Below are 17,190 nucleotides of genomic sequence, written 5' to 3'. Positions count from 1 at the left end.
GTCAATGTATCTACATTTAATCAGAAAGATGAGGATACTTCAAAAAGTTCATGGAGAACAATTATAAGACAAGCTTGGCCGGCGCAGCGGCTCACTAGGCTAATCCTCTGCCTTGCGGCGCCGGCACACCGGGTTCTAGTCCCGGTCGGAGCGCCAGATTCTGTCCCGGTTGCCCCTCTTCCAGGCCAGCTCTCTGCTGTGGCCAGGGAGTGCAGTGGAGGATGACCCAAGTACTTGGGCCCTGCACCCCATGGGAGACCAGGAAAAGCACCTGGCTCCTGGCTCCTGCCATCGGATCAGCGCGGTGCGCCGGCCGCAGCGTGCCGGCCGCGGGGGCCATTGGAGGGTGAACCAACGGCAAAGGAAGACCTTTCTCTCTGTCTCTCTCTCTCACTGTCCACTGCCTGTCAAAAAAAAAAAAAAAAAAAAGACAAGCTTATTTTGGTGCAAAAAAATGAAATCTATGCATAAAGAGGTATCTTTAAAAAGCTCATTGAAAATGTGTATTATGAAAAAGATACAGAGATTTTGAAATTTTTTTGCGTTCAAATAAACTTAAGTCCTTTTCCACAAGTGTTGAAATACCCTTGTGTGTATGTGTATGTGTGTACATATAATTTCATTCTTTTGCTCGTATAAACAGTCACTTTGCCTATGTGCTAGTGTACCTGTGTGATCAATTCCTAGACTACATCTGCTTTATCAAAGAGCTTACGTATTTGTGATTTTCAGATATTGCTCACTGACCTTCATATCTGAAATTATGTGCCTGTGCACCTAGCAAAATGGCTAGAATAAAACCAGTCATAACACTAAAACCTGACAAGGAAGTGCAAAAGCTGCAAGACCCACACAATGCTCACAGTAATGACAAATGGTTTGACGACTCAGGAAAATAGTTTGGCAGATTTTATCTTTAATAAGTAAACATGCTACTTTCATGCAACCCCGCAATTGCATTCCTGGGCATTTATTCCAGAGAAATGAAATTTAATGTTTATACAAAACCTTGTATACAAAAGTTTATGGCAACTCAACTCTAATAGCCAAAAGCTAGAAACAACCCAGATAGCATTCAAGGTGAAGGGATAAACAAACTGGGGAACATCCATATCATGCAATGCCACCCAGCAATAAAAAGAATGAACCTGTCTGACTCTTAAAAGGCCGTAAAAGGCCAAAATCTTACTTACTTTATATGATTCCATTTACACAACTTTCTTTAAATGACAAAATTATAGTAATAGAGAACATATTAGTGTCCGCCAAGAATTAAGGAGTAGGGTGGGTGGAAGGAGGTGTGGCCACACCAGGGCAGTAACAGGGATGCCGGGGTGGTTGGAGATGTTCTCTGTGGTGAATGCATCAGGTCAATTTTCTGGCTGTGATAGCGAGTTATCTTTGTATTATTTCTTATAATGCATGTGCATCTACAATGATCTCAAAAGAAAAAGCTTAACTAAAAAAAAAATCTAATGAAAATCAGATAGCATTTACAATAGCTATTTAAAAAAAAAAAAAACAAAAAACTATGAAGTATTTAGGAATAAACCAGGAAGGGCCAAGACTTATGGAGGAAGAAAATAAAGCAACTTATTATCAAATTAAGGACACAGAGGACAATCTAAATAGATGGAGAGACAGTCCATGCTGCCAATCCACCCAAATTATTCTATAAATTCAGTGCAATCACAATAAAAATTTCAGCTGGGGCCGGCACTGTGGTATAGTGGATAAAGCCACCAGCTGCCATGCAGGTGCTGGTTCAAGTTTTGAATGCTCCACTTTCAATCCAGCTCCCTGCTAATGCCCCTGGGAAACCAATGGAGGATGGGCCAAGTGCTTTGGTCCCTGCACTCATGTGGGAGACCCAGAAGAAGCACCTAGTTTCTGGCTTCAGTTTGGCTCAGCTCTGTCTGTCCAGAAAGTGAACCAGCAAATGGAAGATTTCTCTCTATCTCTTCCTCTGTCTCTCTGTAACTCTGCCTTTCAAATAAACAAATAAATCTTTAATAAAGAAAATCTTGGCTGTATTTTTTTTCTAGAAACTCATGAAATATGCTCCAAAATTTATACAGAAGAATAAATGTCCTTAAAAAGTTATTATCCTTAAAACAAAAAAATGAAGGACGAGGTCCTTGTCCTATCAGACATTAACACAAACTGCATGGCCGGAGTAACAAAAATGTGTGGTACTGGCTGAAAAGCACCAAGACCCCTGGAGAACAGAGAGCCAAGACACAGAAACGTGATCTACAGCGAAGGTGGCTACAAAACAACTAGCTAAGGACTGTCAGTCAACAGTGCCAGTCAATATTCTATGGAGAAAAGAAACCTTCATACAACATTTGGTAAACATAACATAATAAGGAAGATTCTACGAAGGGTGAAAACTTAATTGTGAAAGATAAAATGAAAGAGATACTAATTAAGGAATCTTCCTGGCAAAATTGATAGGCAGCTGACAGAACTGAGAGTAGATATTTGAAATTTAGAAGTCAAAAAGGATCTGTACTATGAAAAGCATTAAAAAAAAAAGAAACTATCATTAAGAAATGGGAAGAAGTTATGAACAGGAATTTACAGTAGATGGAAACTAAAAGGCTAGCAAACTTGGAAGAATATGGAACTTAATCACAAAATACAAATTATTCAAAAGATAATTATTAGTTATTAGAGTTATTAGACTGACAAAAAAATGACAGAAACTGCTAAGTTTGGTGGGCATTTTTGAGAGCTACCTGGCAGCATTTGGCAAATTCAGTTTAGAATATCTTGTGCACTAGCAAACCGTTCGCAGACATTCTCCAAGGACATTCTCAGGTCTGTGGTGAGTATATGAGGATGTCCCTGCAGTGGTGTTTGTGGCGACCAAGAACTAGAGGCAATCTGTGTACACAACAGGAGTAGGTGTATAAAATATGATAGATGAATACCACGGAGGACAAAGAACCAGGCGAATGAACACGGGGCAACATGCATTTTAAAACCAGTGTGTTGATACTGCAAAATGAGAGCTATCCAGATACCATGTGCCTCCTGAGGGGAGAGGGCATACCACTGATGAAGGAGTCACGTAAAACAAAAACAAACCAAAAATAAAACCCGAATCAGAACAAAGCTCTGACCAACAATTTACAGGAAACAAAAAAGGCAGATAAACATATCAAACTACACAAAGAGGCAAACTACAAAATCCAGACCTTTCCCCAAGAAATAAATTACAATGAAAGAGAAGAGCGAGAGTGAGAGCGAGAGAGAGAGAGAGAGAGAGAGAGAAGTGAAACCCACAGGCTACAAGCCCTTGGGGCAATTGCAATGTGTGGACCTAATCTGGATTCTGATTCTTGGATTCTGATTCAAACTATTAAAAAAAAAGTTATGATACATCAGGAAAATTAAACATTCATTTGATATTAGCAAATTATTATTTAACAGTTTTTAGATAGGATAATGATAGTATACTTATGTTAAATAGAATCTGTATATTTTTGACATATGTTGAAATATTTCTGGGCAAAATGATTTGTCACCTAAGATTTTCTTTGTGATACAAGAAGAGGGGAAATGCATATAGCAGAGATCAAACAAGATTAGCTGCAAATTGATAATTGTTGATAATGAGTTATGGGGCTTTGTGGGGTTACATTATTCTGCTTTTGATTACTATTGTAGCATTTCAAAATGGAAAGTTTAGAAAACCCAGGTAATGTTTGGTGAAAAAAGTCCAACAGAGATACATAATACACCATCATTCAGATAAGTTAGACATAGATGCACACAAATAACACTCGCATTACTATAGCAAAGGGACATGAACACACTAAAGGCACTTGCGACAGGTGTCCTGGGGCGGGGAAGGGATGGGAGTAGGAAATGGAAACAAAAGAATGAATGAAAGAACACAAGAGTCAATGTGTTCATGTGCCTGAAGTAAGCAATGTGCCCACGTTTGAAGTCTAAGAGGCAAAAAGAGCCATTATCACCTCATCAAATATCAAATCAACACACACAGAGAAATGTTTACATTAGGATGCACAGCTTAAAAACAAATTATGAGAAAGGAATCACATGGACAGTAAATAAATAACTGTGGTGGAAACCCTGGACTTACAATGGATAGTTGTTTTTTTCACCCAGACAGTGGAATTAAAATTTAGGGAGGCAATTATTCTATTAACCCAGGGAATAATGACTTCAGGAGTTCTTTGAAAGACCAGGGAAAATTCTAAGGCCAGACTATAGGAACAGGGTATGGGAGGCCCCTAGGTAAAAGCAGGCAGTGGTGCAAAGCTCACAGATGACTATGGAAGAGACAAAGGAATGCTGGCCTAGATGAAAAAGGCTTTTGGATAGCCAAGAACTGACGGCTTACACACTTGAAGGCCCTGGCTCTCGGGTAACTGGGTGCAGACACGGGGTGCATCGTGCTAAGAGTGATCACCTACAGTGACCACTCTGCCTTCTCAGAACAATCCTGTACACAGCGTAGGTCTTCCGTGGCCCTGCTCGGCTCACAGAACAGTCCACAATGATCAGACCCCCGCCCAGTTTTATCTACTGCTATCTAACTTCTGATGCTGGCTTTGAATGGAGAAAACTCACACAGCACCAAAAAGCAAAACAAAACAAAAAAAAGGAGAACTATCATTTTTAAATTGCCATCTCACTGTTGTGTACCACTGATCATAATTCAACATAAAGAATATTTTAGTTCAATAGAATCAGATGCTGTAGAAAAGCAGTTTTCAGAGACTCTTCACTCCAGATTAGGATATTTATTTTCAACTTGTGACTTACTCATATATATATATATATATATATAATATGCACACGTTACATACTGAAATAAAAGTCTTGTCAAAAATATGCAGCCTTACTACATGTGATACAATAATATTTTCTTTCTTTCTTTCTTTCTTTCTTTCTTTCTTTCTTTCTTTCTTTCTTTCTTTCTTTCTTTCTTTTTTTTTTTTGACAGGCAGAGTGGACAGTGAGAGAGAGAGACAGAGAGAAAGATCTTCCTTTTTCCGTTGGTTCACCCCTCAATGGCCGCTGCGTACGGCGCACTGCGCCGATGCGAAACCAGGAGCCAGGTGCTTCTCCTGGTCTCCCATGCGGGTGCAGGGCCCAAGCAGTTGGGCCATCCTCCACTGCCTTCCCATGCCACAGCAGAGAGCTGGCCTGGAAGAGGGGCAACCAGGACAGAATCTGGCGCCCCGACCGGGACTAGAACCCGGTGTGCCAGTGCTGCAGGCGGAGGATTAGCCTATTGAGCCGCGGCGCTGGCAAATATTTTTTAATCTGTTTTATTCCCTTCTACTTTGCAAAGAAAAAAAAAATGGTGGTCAATTCCTAAATTAGTTGGCTGTGAACTAAAGTTTGAAAAACAATGATGCAAAGCCCTGAAATGTGGCTAGCGCAAATGAGAAACTAAGTTTTAAAATTTATTTCATTTTAACTAATCTAAATCTAAATTTAAAAACAGAAGTAGTGTAAAGTACTTTTCTGTTAAACACAACATTAGTTTTGATGGATCACATTTCATTCTAGCAGCTGGGATGAGAGATGGTGCACACATCGAGGCATGTGCTGTTTCTAGTGTCATAACCTGGCTCTGTCTTGGTGTCAATTAATTGATTCAGTTCTAATTACTGTTTTCTATATACTAGTACTGTAACTTGTTTCCTTGAATGTTTCCTGTAGAAAGACTAGACTGCAAAAGAAGAAGGCAGCAAATTTCACAGTAAAAGGCAATTGCAATTTGCTGCAGCAGGTCAAAGATGAAATGTCTAATATTGGAAAATATTTAAGATACAAAAATGGATAATATTTAGATACAAGGTGAATTATATAAGAAGTTTTTCCATACTGGTCAAAAAAGAATCATGGAAATTTGTTGCTGGAAATCAGAATTAACTGTCAAACAAATCTTTTTAAATGATTTTTACAGATCTGAACTTATCACTTTAGCCAACACAGCATGGATTCTTGCACAAAAAGGAAAAAACATTTTTAAATGGAAAGATGAAAGGGAATCAATATTTTAGCTATGGAAATTAGGAGGAACAACTAAATATGTTTTCTGCAAAAGTGACAAATTTTCAATTAAGTCCCAGTCGCCTGTACAATACCTGTATTAAGACCTAATAACATCGGACGATGCTGCGGCTCACTAGGCTAATCCTCTGCCTTGTGGTGCCGGCACACCAGGTTCTAGTCCCGGTTGGGGTGCCGGATTCTGTCCCGGTTGCCCCTCTTCCAAAGGCCAGCTCTCTGCTGTGGCCAGGGAGTGCAGTGGAGGATGGCCCAAGTACTTGGGCCCTGCACCCCATGGGAGACCAGGAAAAGCACCTGGCTCCTGGCTCCTGCCATCGGATCAGCGCGGTGCACCAGCCGCAGCGCGCTGGCCGCTGCGGCCATTGGAGGGTGAACCAACGGCAAAAAGGAAGACCTTTCTCTCTGTCTCTCTCTCTCACTGTCCACTCTGTCAAAAAAAACAAAAAACAAAAAAACAAAAAACAAAAAACAAAACAACCTAATAACATCAAAGATTTGTTGATCTGAAATTTGAAAAAGTGTAGTTATCTACTCTAAACTTCAGATAAACAGTGTAACGTCATAAACACTACTCAACGAATAGTGTTTCAATCATGATTTCACTTATAATGTATTTCTCAATACAGATCAAATATTTCCTATGAAACTTTAGTGTCTACGTTGAGATGTGCTGTGGGGATCAAATACACAGGGAACAGCCAAGATTTTATACAAATAAAAGAACGTGGGGCTGGTGCTGCGGTGCAGCGGGTTAAACCACTGCTTGCGACGCTGACAGCCCATGTCCGAGCGCCTGTTCAGGATCTGAATACTCAGCTTCCATCCAGCTTCCTGCTAATGCACCTGGGAAAGCAGTTGAATGCTTGGGCCCACGCCACCCATGTGGGAGACCCAGCTGAAGTTTCCAGCTCCTGGCTTTGGCATGGCCCAGTCCTGACAGCTGTGACCAACTGGGGAGTGAGCCAGCTGACGGAAAATCTCTCCCTCTCTCCTTTCTTCCTCTGTGTGGCTCTGCCTTTCAAATAAAACAAATAAATCTTTTTAAAAAAATAAAAGAATATATAATAGTTCAATAATTTTAAAATTTACCACAAGTTAAAATATTTGATATATTGAGCTAATAATATATGCTACTAAAGTTAATTTTACTTTTTTATTTTATCTTTTTTAATGAGCTAACTAGAGAATTTAAGATTACATATATGCACTCTGGGGAAAAAAAAAAAAAAACCTAAATGAAAGATCTCCACAAGTGAGATCCCAGTGAAAAGAATGGGTCATCAAAGAAGGAGGTACCTTTCTCTGAAGGGAGGAGAGAACTTCCACTTTGACCATGGCCTTGTCTAAATATGATCAGAGTCGGTGAACTCAGGGGGCTTCCGTAGCCTTGGCAACTCATGACAAGAAGCTAGGGTGATTACTGATGCCATAAACAAGAGTGTCAATTTGTTAAGTCAACAACAGGAGTCACTGTGCACTTACTCCTCATGTAGGATCTCTGTCCTTAGTGTCCTGTACATTGAGATTTAATGCTATAACTAGTACTCAAACAGTATTTTTCACTTTATGTTTCTGTGTGGGAGCAAACTGTTGAAATCTTTACTAAATGCATGCTAAACTGATCTTCTGTATATAAAGAGAATCGAAAATGAATCTTGATGTGAATGGAAGGGGAGAAGGAGTGGGAAAGGGGAGGGTTGTGGGTGGGAGGGACGTTATGGGGGGGGAGCCATTGTAATTCATAAGCTGTACTTTGGAAATTTATATTCATTAAATAAAAGTTAAAAAAAAAAAGATTACATATATGGTGGGTTTATATTCCTATTGGACAGTTTTACATTAGAAGATTCAGACAGGTCTTGACCACGAGAAACTTATCATGAGGTGGGAGAGAAAGACAAGAGAAAAAAACCGACCAGAGAGAGCTGCTGATGAATCATGATACCTAACTGGCAAAAAATTCAAAAGGTAAGTTCAAGGTAAGGCCCAAATGCAAGTCATAATCAATAGTGATGGTCCATACATCCAAAGAATCTAACTCAATACTGGAGCATTTGAGTTGTTAGGGGTCTAACTATATTTAGGTTATACTAATAAAATGAAACAACACATTAATGTTCTTAAAGTATGATCCCATATGTATGATCCCAAATTATTTTGGGAGACACGTGAATAGTGTATTTATTTATTCATTTGTATTGACCAATGCCTGCTTATTTTAATGTGCATTAATAAAAACATAATGATCAGAAACACTGCATATTAGGAAAAATATAATTAGCACATAAAGCCCATGATCTCAGACACTATCATATGATGTGAGTTTTTTGATAAAAGTAAATTATGGGGCTGGCACTGTGGTGTAGCAGGCTAAGCCACTGCCTGCAGTGCCAGCATCCCATATGGGCACCAGTTTGGATCCTGGCTGCTCCTCTTCTGATCCAGCTCTCTGCTATGGCCTGGGAAAGCAGAAGATGGCCAAGTGCTTAGGTTCCTACACCCGTGTGGGAGACCCAGAAGCAGCTCCTGGCTCCTGGCTCCAGACTGGCTCAGCTCCAGCCATTATAGCCATTTGGGGAGTGAACCAGCAGATGGAAGACCTCTCTTTCTCTCTGCTCTGCCTCTCTGTAACTCTTTCAAATAAATAATTAAATCTTAAAAATAAATAAATAAATTATATAAAGACAATAAAAGATTTTACTTTGAAAATATTAGTAACTATATAGGTTGTATATAAGTAAGGCAAAAATGGCATTTTTTTGGTGAGTTTTCAAGATAGATTTCTGATAGAAAGTATAAAATATTTAATTGGCATTTTATCAATTATTTACTACCTGATTAGTAGGCTGCTGAAATGTTACTTTCTTAAATTATCTTTTGAAGATATGGAACAATATTGAAGGTCCTAGAAAAATCACATGAGGCCTGTAAGTGTGCTTACCTTAGTAATCTACAGAAGCTGCGCCGGTAACTCAGCCGCTGGCTGGCTGCAGCGACGCTGGGAGGCAGGGGAGGGCGGGGTGGGAAGTAAGCTAGTGTTGCAGAAAAGATTAAGCACACAACTCCGAATTCTGAAAGGAAAAGAAAACAGATGCTAACCAGGCAATGCACAAAAAGTATACTGGAAGTATTTATTAAATATTTACTGAGCATCAGCGTAGTCCTAGGAACATAAAGATAAGCACAGTACACTTATTATCTAGCCAAGAAGGCTCAGTCAAGTGAGAAAGATGGGTATGAGAAGGCACATGTTTGAGAAGGTCACAGGTAAAAGTCATACCGGAAGCAAGTATTGTGGCACTGTGGTACTACATAGGCAAAAAGACCGAGAGACTAAACAAATGCTACTCTATGGAGAGAATACATTAAAACCCTGTAGTGGTGCTGGCAGTGGCAGTGGCACTGTGGTATAGCTGGTTAAGATGACGAGGGCGATGCTAGCAGCCCATACTAGAGTGCAGGTTAGAGATCTAGCTGGTCTGCTGCTGCTGCCTTTTTTTTTTTTTTTTTTTTTAAAGATTTTATTTATTTACTTGAGAGGTAGAGTTACAGACAATGAGAGGCAGAGACAGAGAGAAAAGTCTTCCTTCTTCTGGTTCACCCTACAGGTGGTGCATTGACCTGACGCCAGGAGCCAGGAACTTCTACCAGGTCTCCCACATGGGTGCAGGGGCCCAAACACTTGGGCCATTTTCCACTGCTTTCCCAGGCCATAGCAGAGAGCTGGATTGGAAAAGGAGCAGCTGGGACTAGAACCAGTGCCCATATGGGATGCCGGAGCCGCAGGAAGGCGATTAACCTACTGCGCCACAGCACAGGCTGGCCCCATGTTCTGCTTCTGATCTGGCTTCCTGCTAATGTGCCTGGAAGATGACCCAAATACTTGGGCCCCTGCCACCCACAGGGGAGACCAGGATTCTTGCCTTTGGTCTGGTCCAGACCTGGCTGCTGTGGCCATTTGGGGAGTGAACCAGCAAACAGAAGTTCTCTCTTGCGCACGCACACATGCGTGCTCTCACTCTTTCTCTTTGTCACTCTGCCTTCCAAATAAATAAATTTGTATATATATATAAAAAAACCACAACAGTACATGGGGTGGACATCTGGCTTGGTGGTTAAGTCACTAGTTAGGATGTCCTCATCCCATACTGGATTGCCTGGGTTTGAACCCTGGTATGCCTTCTGGAAGACAGCAGGTGATGGCTTAAGTAGTTGGGTCTCCGCTGCCCCCATGAGATACGTAGATTGAGTTCCTGGCTCCGGCTTGGTCCAGCCTCTGCCACTGAAGGAATAAAACACTAGATGAGTGCTCTGTCTCTGAAATAATAATAAAAATATAACCCGGCATGTTACTATAAAAGAGATTTTACACCAGATCTAGGATGACTGTCTAGTAAGTATGGTACTCAGAGAGAATCTGACAGGAAGCTGGTTGAAGTAGGATAGGAGGTTTGTATAGTCAACGATAGGATTTCTGATAAAGTATAGCACAGAAAATTTACAGAATGTATAAAGATAATCTGAACAGGCATGAAAGCATCCAAAAGTAAGAAACCAAGAAACAGCAAAATTCAAATACTAGACTAGCTAATGTAGAATACTGTGCAATCAGAAATGAAATGAACAGCTGAGCATTCTTAGCTCGGCCTCATCGCAGAAAGCCAAATTCTTGAGTCTAGATCCCTCCTGAACAATGCTGGCACTGGAAGCCCCTCCTCCACAAGGCCCCCACACTTGGAAGCCCCAGCTTTGTTAATTGTGCCTAACTTAGTAGCAAGACTCAGCACTCATGAGAAAGTCAAGAAATCTGGAGTAGGGACCTGCTTGTGTCATTGAGTAAGCTGTAATTTGGGTGAGTCCCTTACTCTTTCTGGGTCAATAAAAGGACTGGACTGCATGATTTCTGGAGGTCCTTCCTATTGGGTAATACTTCTATAGTCCTAGCAAAAGGGCCAGTATCCTATAAGACATTTAACCACAGATAATTTTGTTTAGTTCAAGTGGAAATGTCTAGATTTCTAATTCTTAAAGATTGTTAACAGATTTTTTTTGTATTCTCAATCTCATTCTTTGTCTGAGGAGCAACAAAGAATTAATGAATTATTTCCATTTAAAGTTCTTTTAATTACTGGTAACACCGAGCATCTTTCAAAGGCTTATTGGCCGCTTGTAATTTTTCTGATTGCCTCATATTTTTGACCGTCATTCTATTGGCATTTTTGTAAACAGCATCTGAGACACAATTAACCAATAATTCACACACTGAAGTGTATACCTCAGTGATTTTTGCTATATTTACAGGATTGAACAATCATGAAAAATCAATTTTAGAATTTTTCATTATCCCCAAAAGAAACCCTGAACCCACTGCTCCCAAGTCTTCTAGTCTTAATCAACTCCTAATCTACCTTCAGTCTTTATGGATTTGAATATTTGGGCAATTCATGCAAATGGAACGTGGTCTTTTGTGACTGTCTTCTTTCATTTAGCAGAATGTTTTCAAGGTTTATCCATGTTGGAGCATGTGCCAGTACTTTATTTTTTTATTATCAAATCCTATTTCATTATATGCATGTACCACAATTATATATCTATCTACTTATTGATAGATGGACAATTGGATTATTTCCACATTGGGGCTATTGTGAATAATGCTGCTACGCAGTTATAAACAATGATATGTGGATGGATATTTTTATTTCACTGAGTATTACATCTAGAAATGGAATTGCTGGGTTATATGGATTTGCGGAAACTGTCAGTTTCCATAGCAGTTGCACTATTTTACACTCCCACTTTGTGTGTATAAGGGTTCCAATTTCTCTACCTTCTCCCAACACCTGTGATTTCTATTTCACTGATGACAGCCTCCTCCTGGTGTGAAGTAGCACCTCATCATGGCTTTGCTTTTATTTCCCTAATGGTATCAAACATCTTTTCATGTGCTTATTGGCCATTTGCATGTTTTCTTTAGAGAACTGTTCAAGATCTTTGTCCATTTTAAATTGGGTTGCCTTTTTGCTGTTGAGTTGTATGAATTCTTTATATATTCTGGAACAAGACCCTTATCAGGTCTATGATTTGCAATTATTTTCTCCCTTTCTGGTGGCTGCACTTTCACTTTGCTGAGGGTATAATTGTATGCTAAAATGTTTACTACTGAAGTCCAACTTACCTACGTTGCTTTGTCACCTGTGCTTTTGGTGTCCTGCACAAGAAGACTTCATGTGGCCCAAGACTGTGAAGATTTACTGCTCAGTCTTCTCCCTCAGAGTATTCACAATTAGGTTTAATTTTTGTGTATGATACAAGTAAAGAAGTGGTTTGGTTCAAATTCATTCTTTTGCCTGTGGTATCTGGTTGTTCCAGTATCATTTGTTGAAAAGACTATTTTTCCTCACTGAATATCTTGACTCCCTTGTGAAAACTCAATTGAGCATAAAGTAAGTCGATTTTTTAGAATCTCACTTTTTTTTTTTTAAGATTTGTTTATTTATTTGAAGAGCAGAGTTACAGAAAGGCAGAGGCAGAGAGAGATGGAGATGTCTTCCATCTGCTGATTCACTCCCCAAATGCCTGCAACTGCTGGAGCTGGGTCCATCCAAAGCCAGGAGCCAGGAGCTTCTTCTGGACCTCCCATGTGGGTGCAGGGACTCAAGGACTTGAGCCATCTACTGCTTTCCCAGGCACACTAGCAGGGAGCTGGATTAGAAGTGGAGTAGCCGAGACTTGAAATGGCACCCATGTGGGATGACAGCACTGCAGGTGGCTTTACTCACTATGCCACATAGCGCTAGCCTCAGAATCTCACTTCTAAGTTTTTAAAAATTGTACTTGAAAGGCAGAATTACACAAACACATACTGATCTTCCATTCTCTGGTTCTCTCCCAAATGCCAAAGCCAGAAGCCAGGAACTCTCTCCTGGGTTTCCCACAAGAGCAGAAGGGAAACAAGCACTTGACTCATCATCTGCTGCCTCCCAGGGTGCACAACGGCAGGAAATGGGATCCTAAGCAGAGGTGGGACTCTATCACTGCCTCTCTGATAGGGATGTCCTAAGTGGCAGCTTAATATGCTGTGTCACAATGCCCATCCCTGGAATCTCACTTCTGTCTCACTCATTTATATATCTTCAGGCCAATACCATGTGTTTTGATTAGTGCAGACTTTTTTTTTTTTTTTTTTTTTTTTTTTTTTTAGTACAGGGCTTTTGAAATTAAGAAGTCTGAGTCTGAGTTCTCCAACTTTGTTTTTCTTTTTCAAGATTTTGAGGCTATTCCTAGTCCCTTGCATTTCCATATGAATTTTAGAATCAGTCTGTCAATTTCTGCAACAAAAGCAGCTGGGATTTTAATAGAGTTGCACCAAATTTGTAGAAAAGTTTGAGGATATCTTCACAATATTAAAATTCCAAACCCATAAACATGAGATGTCTATTTTGTAGGTTTTCTTTAATTTCTTTCAGCAGTGTGCTGTAGTCTGTGGAGTCTGTTCTATTCTTTGTTAAATTCACTTTTAAATATTTTATTTATTCTGATTCTATTGTAAATTAAATTGTTTTCTTAATTTTATGTTTGGATGGTCCACTGCTGCTGAATGGAAATACAAGCAATTTCCACATATTAACCTTGTATTGTAAGTCTTGTTGAACTCGTATTTTAGATCTAAGTTTATAATGGATTCCAGAGAATTTTCCATATTCAAAATCACGTAATTTTTAACAGTTTTTTTTACTTCTTCCTTTCCAATCTGCATACCTGTTCTCTCTTTTTCTTGCACAACTGTGCTGGCTAGAACCTCCAGCACAAGTTTACAGAGGTGTGGTCAGAGTGGGCATCCTGGTCTTGTTCATGTTCCTAGGAGGACTATATTCAGCCTCTGACCATTTCTGTGGGTTTTCATAGACGGTTTTTATTAGGTTGAGGGGACTCTCACCATTCCTTCTTTGTTGGCTGTATCTTGCAAGGGTGTTAATGTTGAGTCTATCAAACACCATTTCTTCACTGTTAAGATGATCCTGTTCTTCCCTTTTGTTCTCCTGTTCTGGGTGTGAGGCCGATCTTGCAATCCTGGAACGCATCCTCCTTGGTCATGATATGTCAGCCTTCCATATGCGGCCGGATTTGGTTTGCCAGTGTTTTGTACAGGACCTCTGAGTCTATATTCATAAGAGATATCGATCTGTAATTTACTTTCTAATGGGCCCTTTGTCTGGAATACTTTAACTTAAATGTCTTTAACCTTTCAGGACAGCAATTTTAGCAAAGTGTTTTTAATGGACTGCAGAGTCGAGGGACAGTATTTCAGACAGGCAGACGGGCAGAGGAAGTACTGAGGAAGGGTTTCTGCTCGACTTCTGCGTGGGAACCAGGAGCCAGACAGATGCAGAGCATGAATACGAGCCCAACAGTGTTCAAATCTGGTCGTTTGAGAGATACAGCCATCGGGGCCGGTGCTGTGGTGCAGTGGGTTAACGCCCTGGCCTGAAGTGCCGGCATCCCATATGGCGCTGGTTTGAGACCTGGCTGCTCCACTTCCATTCCAGCTCTCTGCTATGGCCTGGGAAAGCAGTAGCAGATGGCCCAAGTCCTTGGGCCCCTGCACCCACATGGAAGACTCAGAAGAAGCTCCTGGCTTCTGGCTTCAGATTGGCGCAGCTCCGGCTACTGCGGCCAGTTGGGGAGTGAGCCATTGGATGGAAGACCTCTCTCTCTGCCTCTCTTCTCTCTGTGTAATTCTAAGTTTCAAATAAATAAATAAATATTAAAAAAAAGAGATACAGCCATTCCTTAGGTTGCCAATAAAAATAATCTTATGACAAAATAAAGTTTAAAACTTAATGTTGTACCTGCTTTCAGGTGTATTTATTTACTTATTTTTACTTCTTAATTTTTTTTAAAGGAATGAGTTGTCTACAGTAGGCTAAGTGCTTTATATACTGTCACTGCCTCTGTTTTCAGTTTTATTCCCTCTAAACCACATTTTAAAACATCGATTTCACCATATAATTCTCTGTGTAAAAATCTCCAGTGTGGTTTTTCCTGTAACATCAACATCAAATCCTTCAGCCTGGCTTGGAAGGCTTGCCCGGAGGGCTGGCTCCCCACTCTAGCTTCCCCCACCACCATTCTCACCATATCTAAACCACTCGGGCCTGCAGGTGCTAGCATGTACCAGGTTTCTCCCTTTACTGGGTGTTTTCTCCACTCTATTCTTCCTCCTCTCTGCTGTACTGTGGTTGGCTACCTCCCTCTCACCTTCAGGTTCTAAACACAGACTCTCCAAGAAGCTCCACTTCAGCTCCACATCCGGGTGAGGTGCTCCTCCTAGGAACCTGCAGGGCCACTGTAGGTCTTGGGTTACAGCACTCAGTGCTCTGTTTTACAAATGCTTGTTTACCTGTCTGCAGCCTTCAGGAAACTAGAAAATGTGTTACACAGACCTTAATTGTGAGTGCATGAGAAGAGACGCAGAATGCATTTTAAACTTAACTTCCGGGGCTGGCACCATGGCTCACTTGGTTAATCCTCCACCTGCGGTGCCAGCATCCCATGTGGGCGCTGGGTTCTAGTCCCGGTTACTCATTTTCCAGTCCAGCTCTCTGCTGTGGCCCGGGAGGGCAGTGGAGGATGGCCCAAGTGCTTGGGCCCCTGAACCTGCATGGGAGACCAGGAGGAAGTACCTGGCTCCTAGCTTTGGATCGGAGCAGTGCTGGCCGTGGCAGCCATTTGGGGAGTGAGCCAACGGTGGGGGAACCTTTCTCTCTGTCTTTCTCTCTCACTGTCTATAGCTCTACCTGTCAAATAAAAATAAATAAATAGATAAATAAATAAAACAAAAAAACTTAACTTCCAAAGAAGGGTACAAGTTGTAAACAGGCACCCTCAAACGATTAGACAAAGAAAGTACATTATATGCATGATTGTGTGTGTGTGTGTGTGTGTGTATTATCAGTCTTTCTAAGTATTTCATATGAAGCAATCTGGCATACAAAAAGTAGATTGGAGATGACTAGGACAGCATACAAAGTGTAATAGGGAGAGAGAAAACTTACCTGCATATAATACAGTCTCTATGCGATCTTTAATATGAGCCCTGCTGTTCTCTGAAGCAAGAAGAGGCGAGGTTCCATTGGGAGCTGGAACAAAAAGTGGTCCAACTAAAAATGCACATGCTCCACCAAGGTAACTGAGCATCGAAGCAATAGCCGTGGCCGTGGCCCGTTCATCTGCAGAAAACCACGTTGTAGAGAGAAACGGTGCTGCGTTCATCACAGTGGGACCTGCCAGTCCATTTAACATCTGTCCTCCATGGATCAATCTGGAATTTCAAAAGTTAAAAAGTGGTGAAATAGATTTGAAACAGGTATTTTCTAAGACAAAAAGAAATTCACCATGCAGGAGTGTAACCATGGCAATAATAATAAGCATCTATAAAGAACATGACATACCTAAAAGGTAAATTGACTTTCCTTCTAAAAGGTATGTTGCCTATCTATGAAGGAGATCAAATATATTGTTTCCATTTATTCCTCTCACAAATATTTACTGAAGTCTCTGATCTGTGCCACCTGCTAAACTAAGCACTTTCTATAACCTTGTTTCATTTGCCTGTTGTAACAACACTAGGTGGTAGCTACTGTTATAGTCATTTATTGAGGAGAGATAGTGCAGACCAAAAAGACAAGAAACTTGCCAAGTGCTAATGGGCAAAGCTGAAATTCTGATCCAGGTCTGAATCCAGAATTCATATTCTTTCTAGTAGGCTACCACTCATTAAAAGATCTAGTAAGTGCCACCAGCCCTAGAAAAATATAATTGAGCTCAATATTTCATACATATTCTTTGCCAGGTATTAAAAGGAAGAAATTAGTCATAGTATCTTCTGAAAGAAAATAAATTGTCTATGCTCAATCTGACTTGCCTCAAACGGTAGAGTTAGAAACCCACCAGGGGATCCCAATTCAATTCCATCAAGGTGGCATATACCATTGCCATCTCACTAGTCCAAGTGATCAATTTCAGTTCACAATTGATCATGATAGGTCTAAGAGTCAAAGAGATTACATAAACAAGACTAGTGTCTGCTAATACCATCTGATAGAATTAAGAAGGATAGAATGATCCAAC

At 40.5% G+C, this 17,190-nt stretch overlaps 1 protein-coding gene across 1 annotated transcript in view; it reads right to left on the bottom strand.

Moving 5' to 3' along the window:
• SLC49A4 (solute carrier family 49 member 4) overlaps positions 1 to 17,190 on the bottom strand; it is a 103,652-nt gene that overhangs the window by 37,073 nt on the left and 49,389 nt on the right. The window contains exons 3-4 of the mRNA XM_002716619.5: positions 16,116 to 16,381; positions 9,002 to 9,131 (exon numbers count right to left, since the gene is read on the bottom strand). Of these exons, the coding sequence (XP_002716665.3) occupies positions 9,002 to 9,131; positions 16,116 to 16,381 (396 nt within the window). The remainder of the gene's footprint in view (positions 1 to 9,001; positions 9,132 to 16,115; positions 16,382 to 17,190) is intronic.

Source organism: Oryctolagus cuniculus, chromosome 4, assembly GCF_964237555.1.
Source record: "Oryctolagus cuniculus chromosome 4, mOryCun1.1, whole genome shotgun sequence".
Lineage (NCBI taxonomy): Eukaryota > Metazoa > Chordata > Mammalia > Lagomorpha > Leporidae > Oryctolagus > Oryctolagus cuniculus.
Note: the sequence above shows the minus strand (reverse complement) of the source record. Positions and strands in the feature narration are given on the sequence as shown.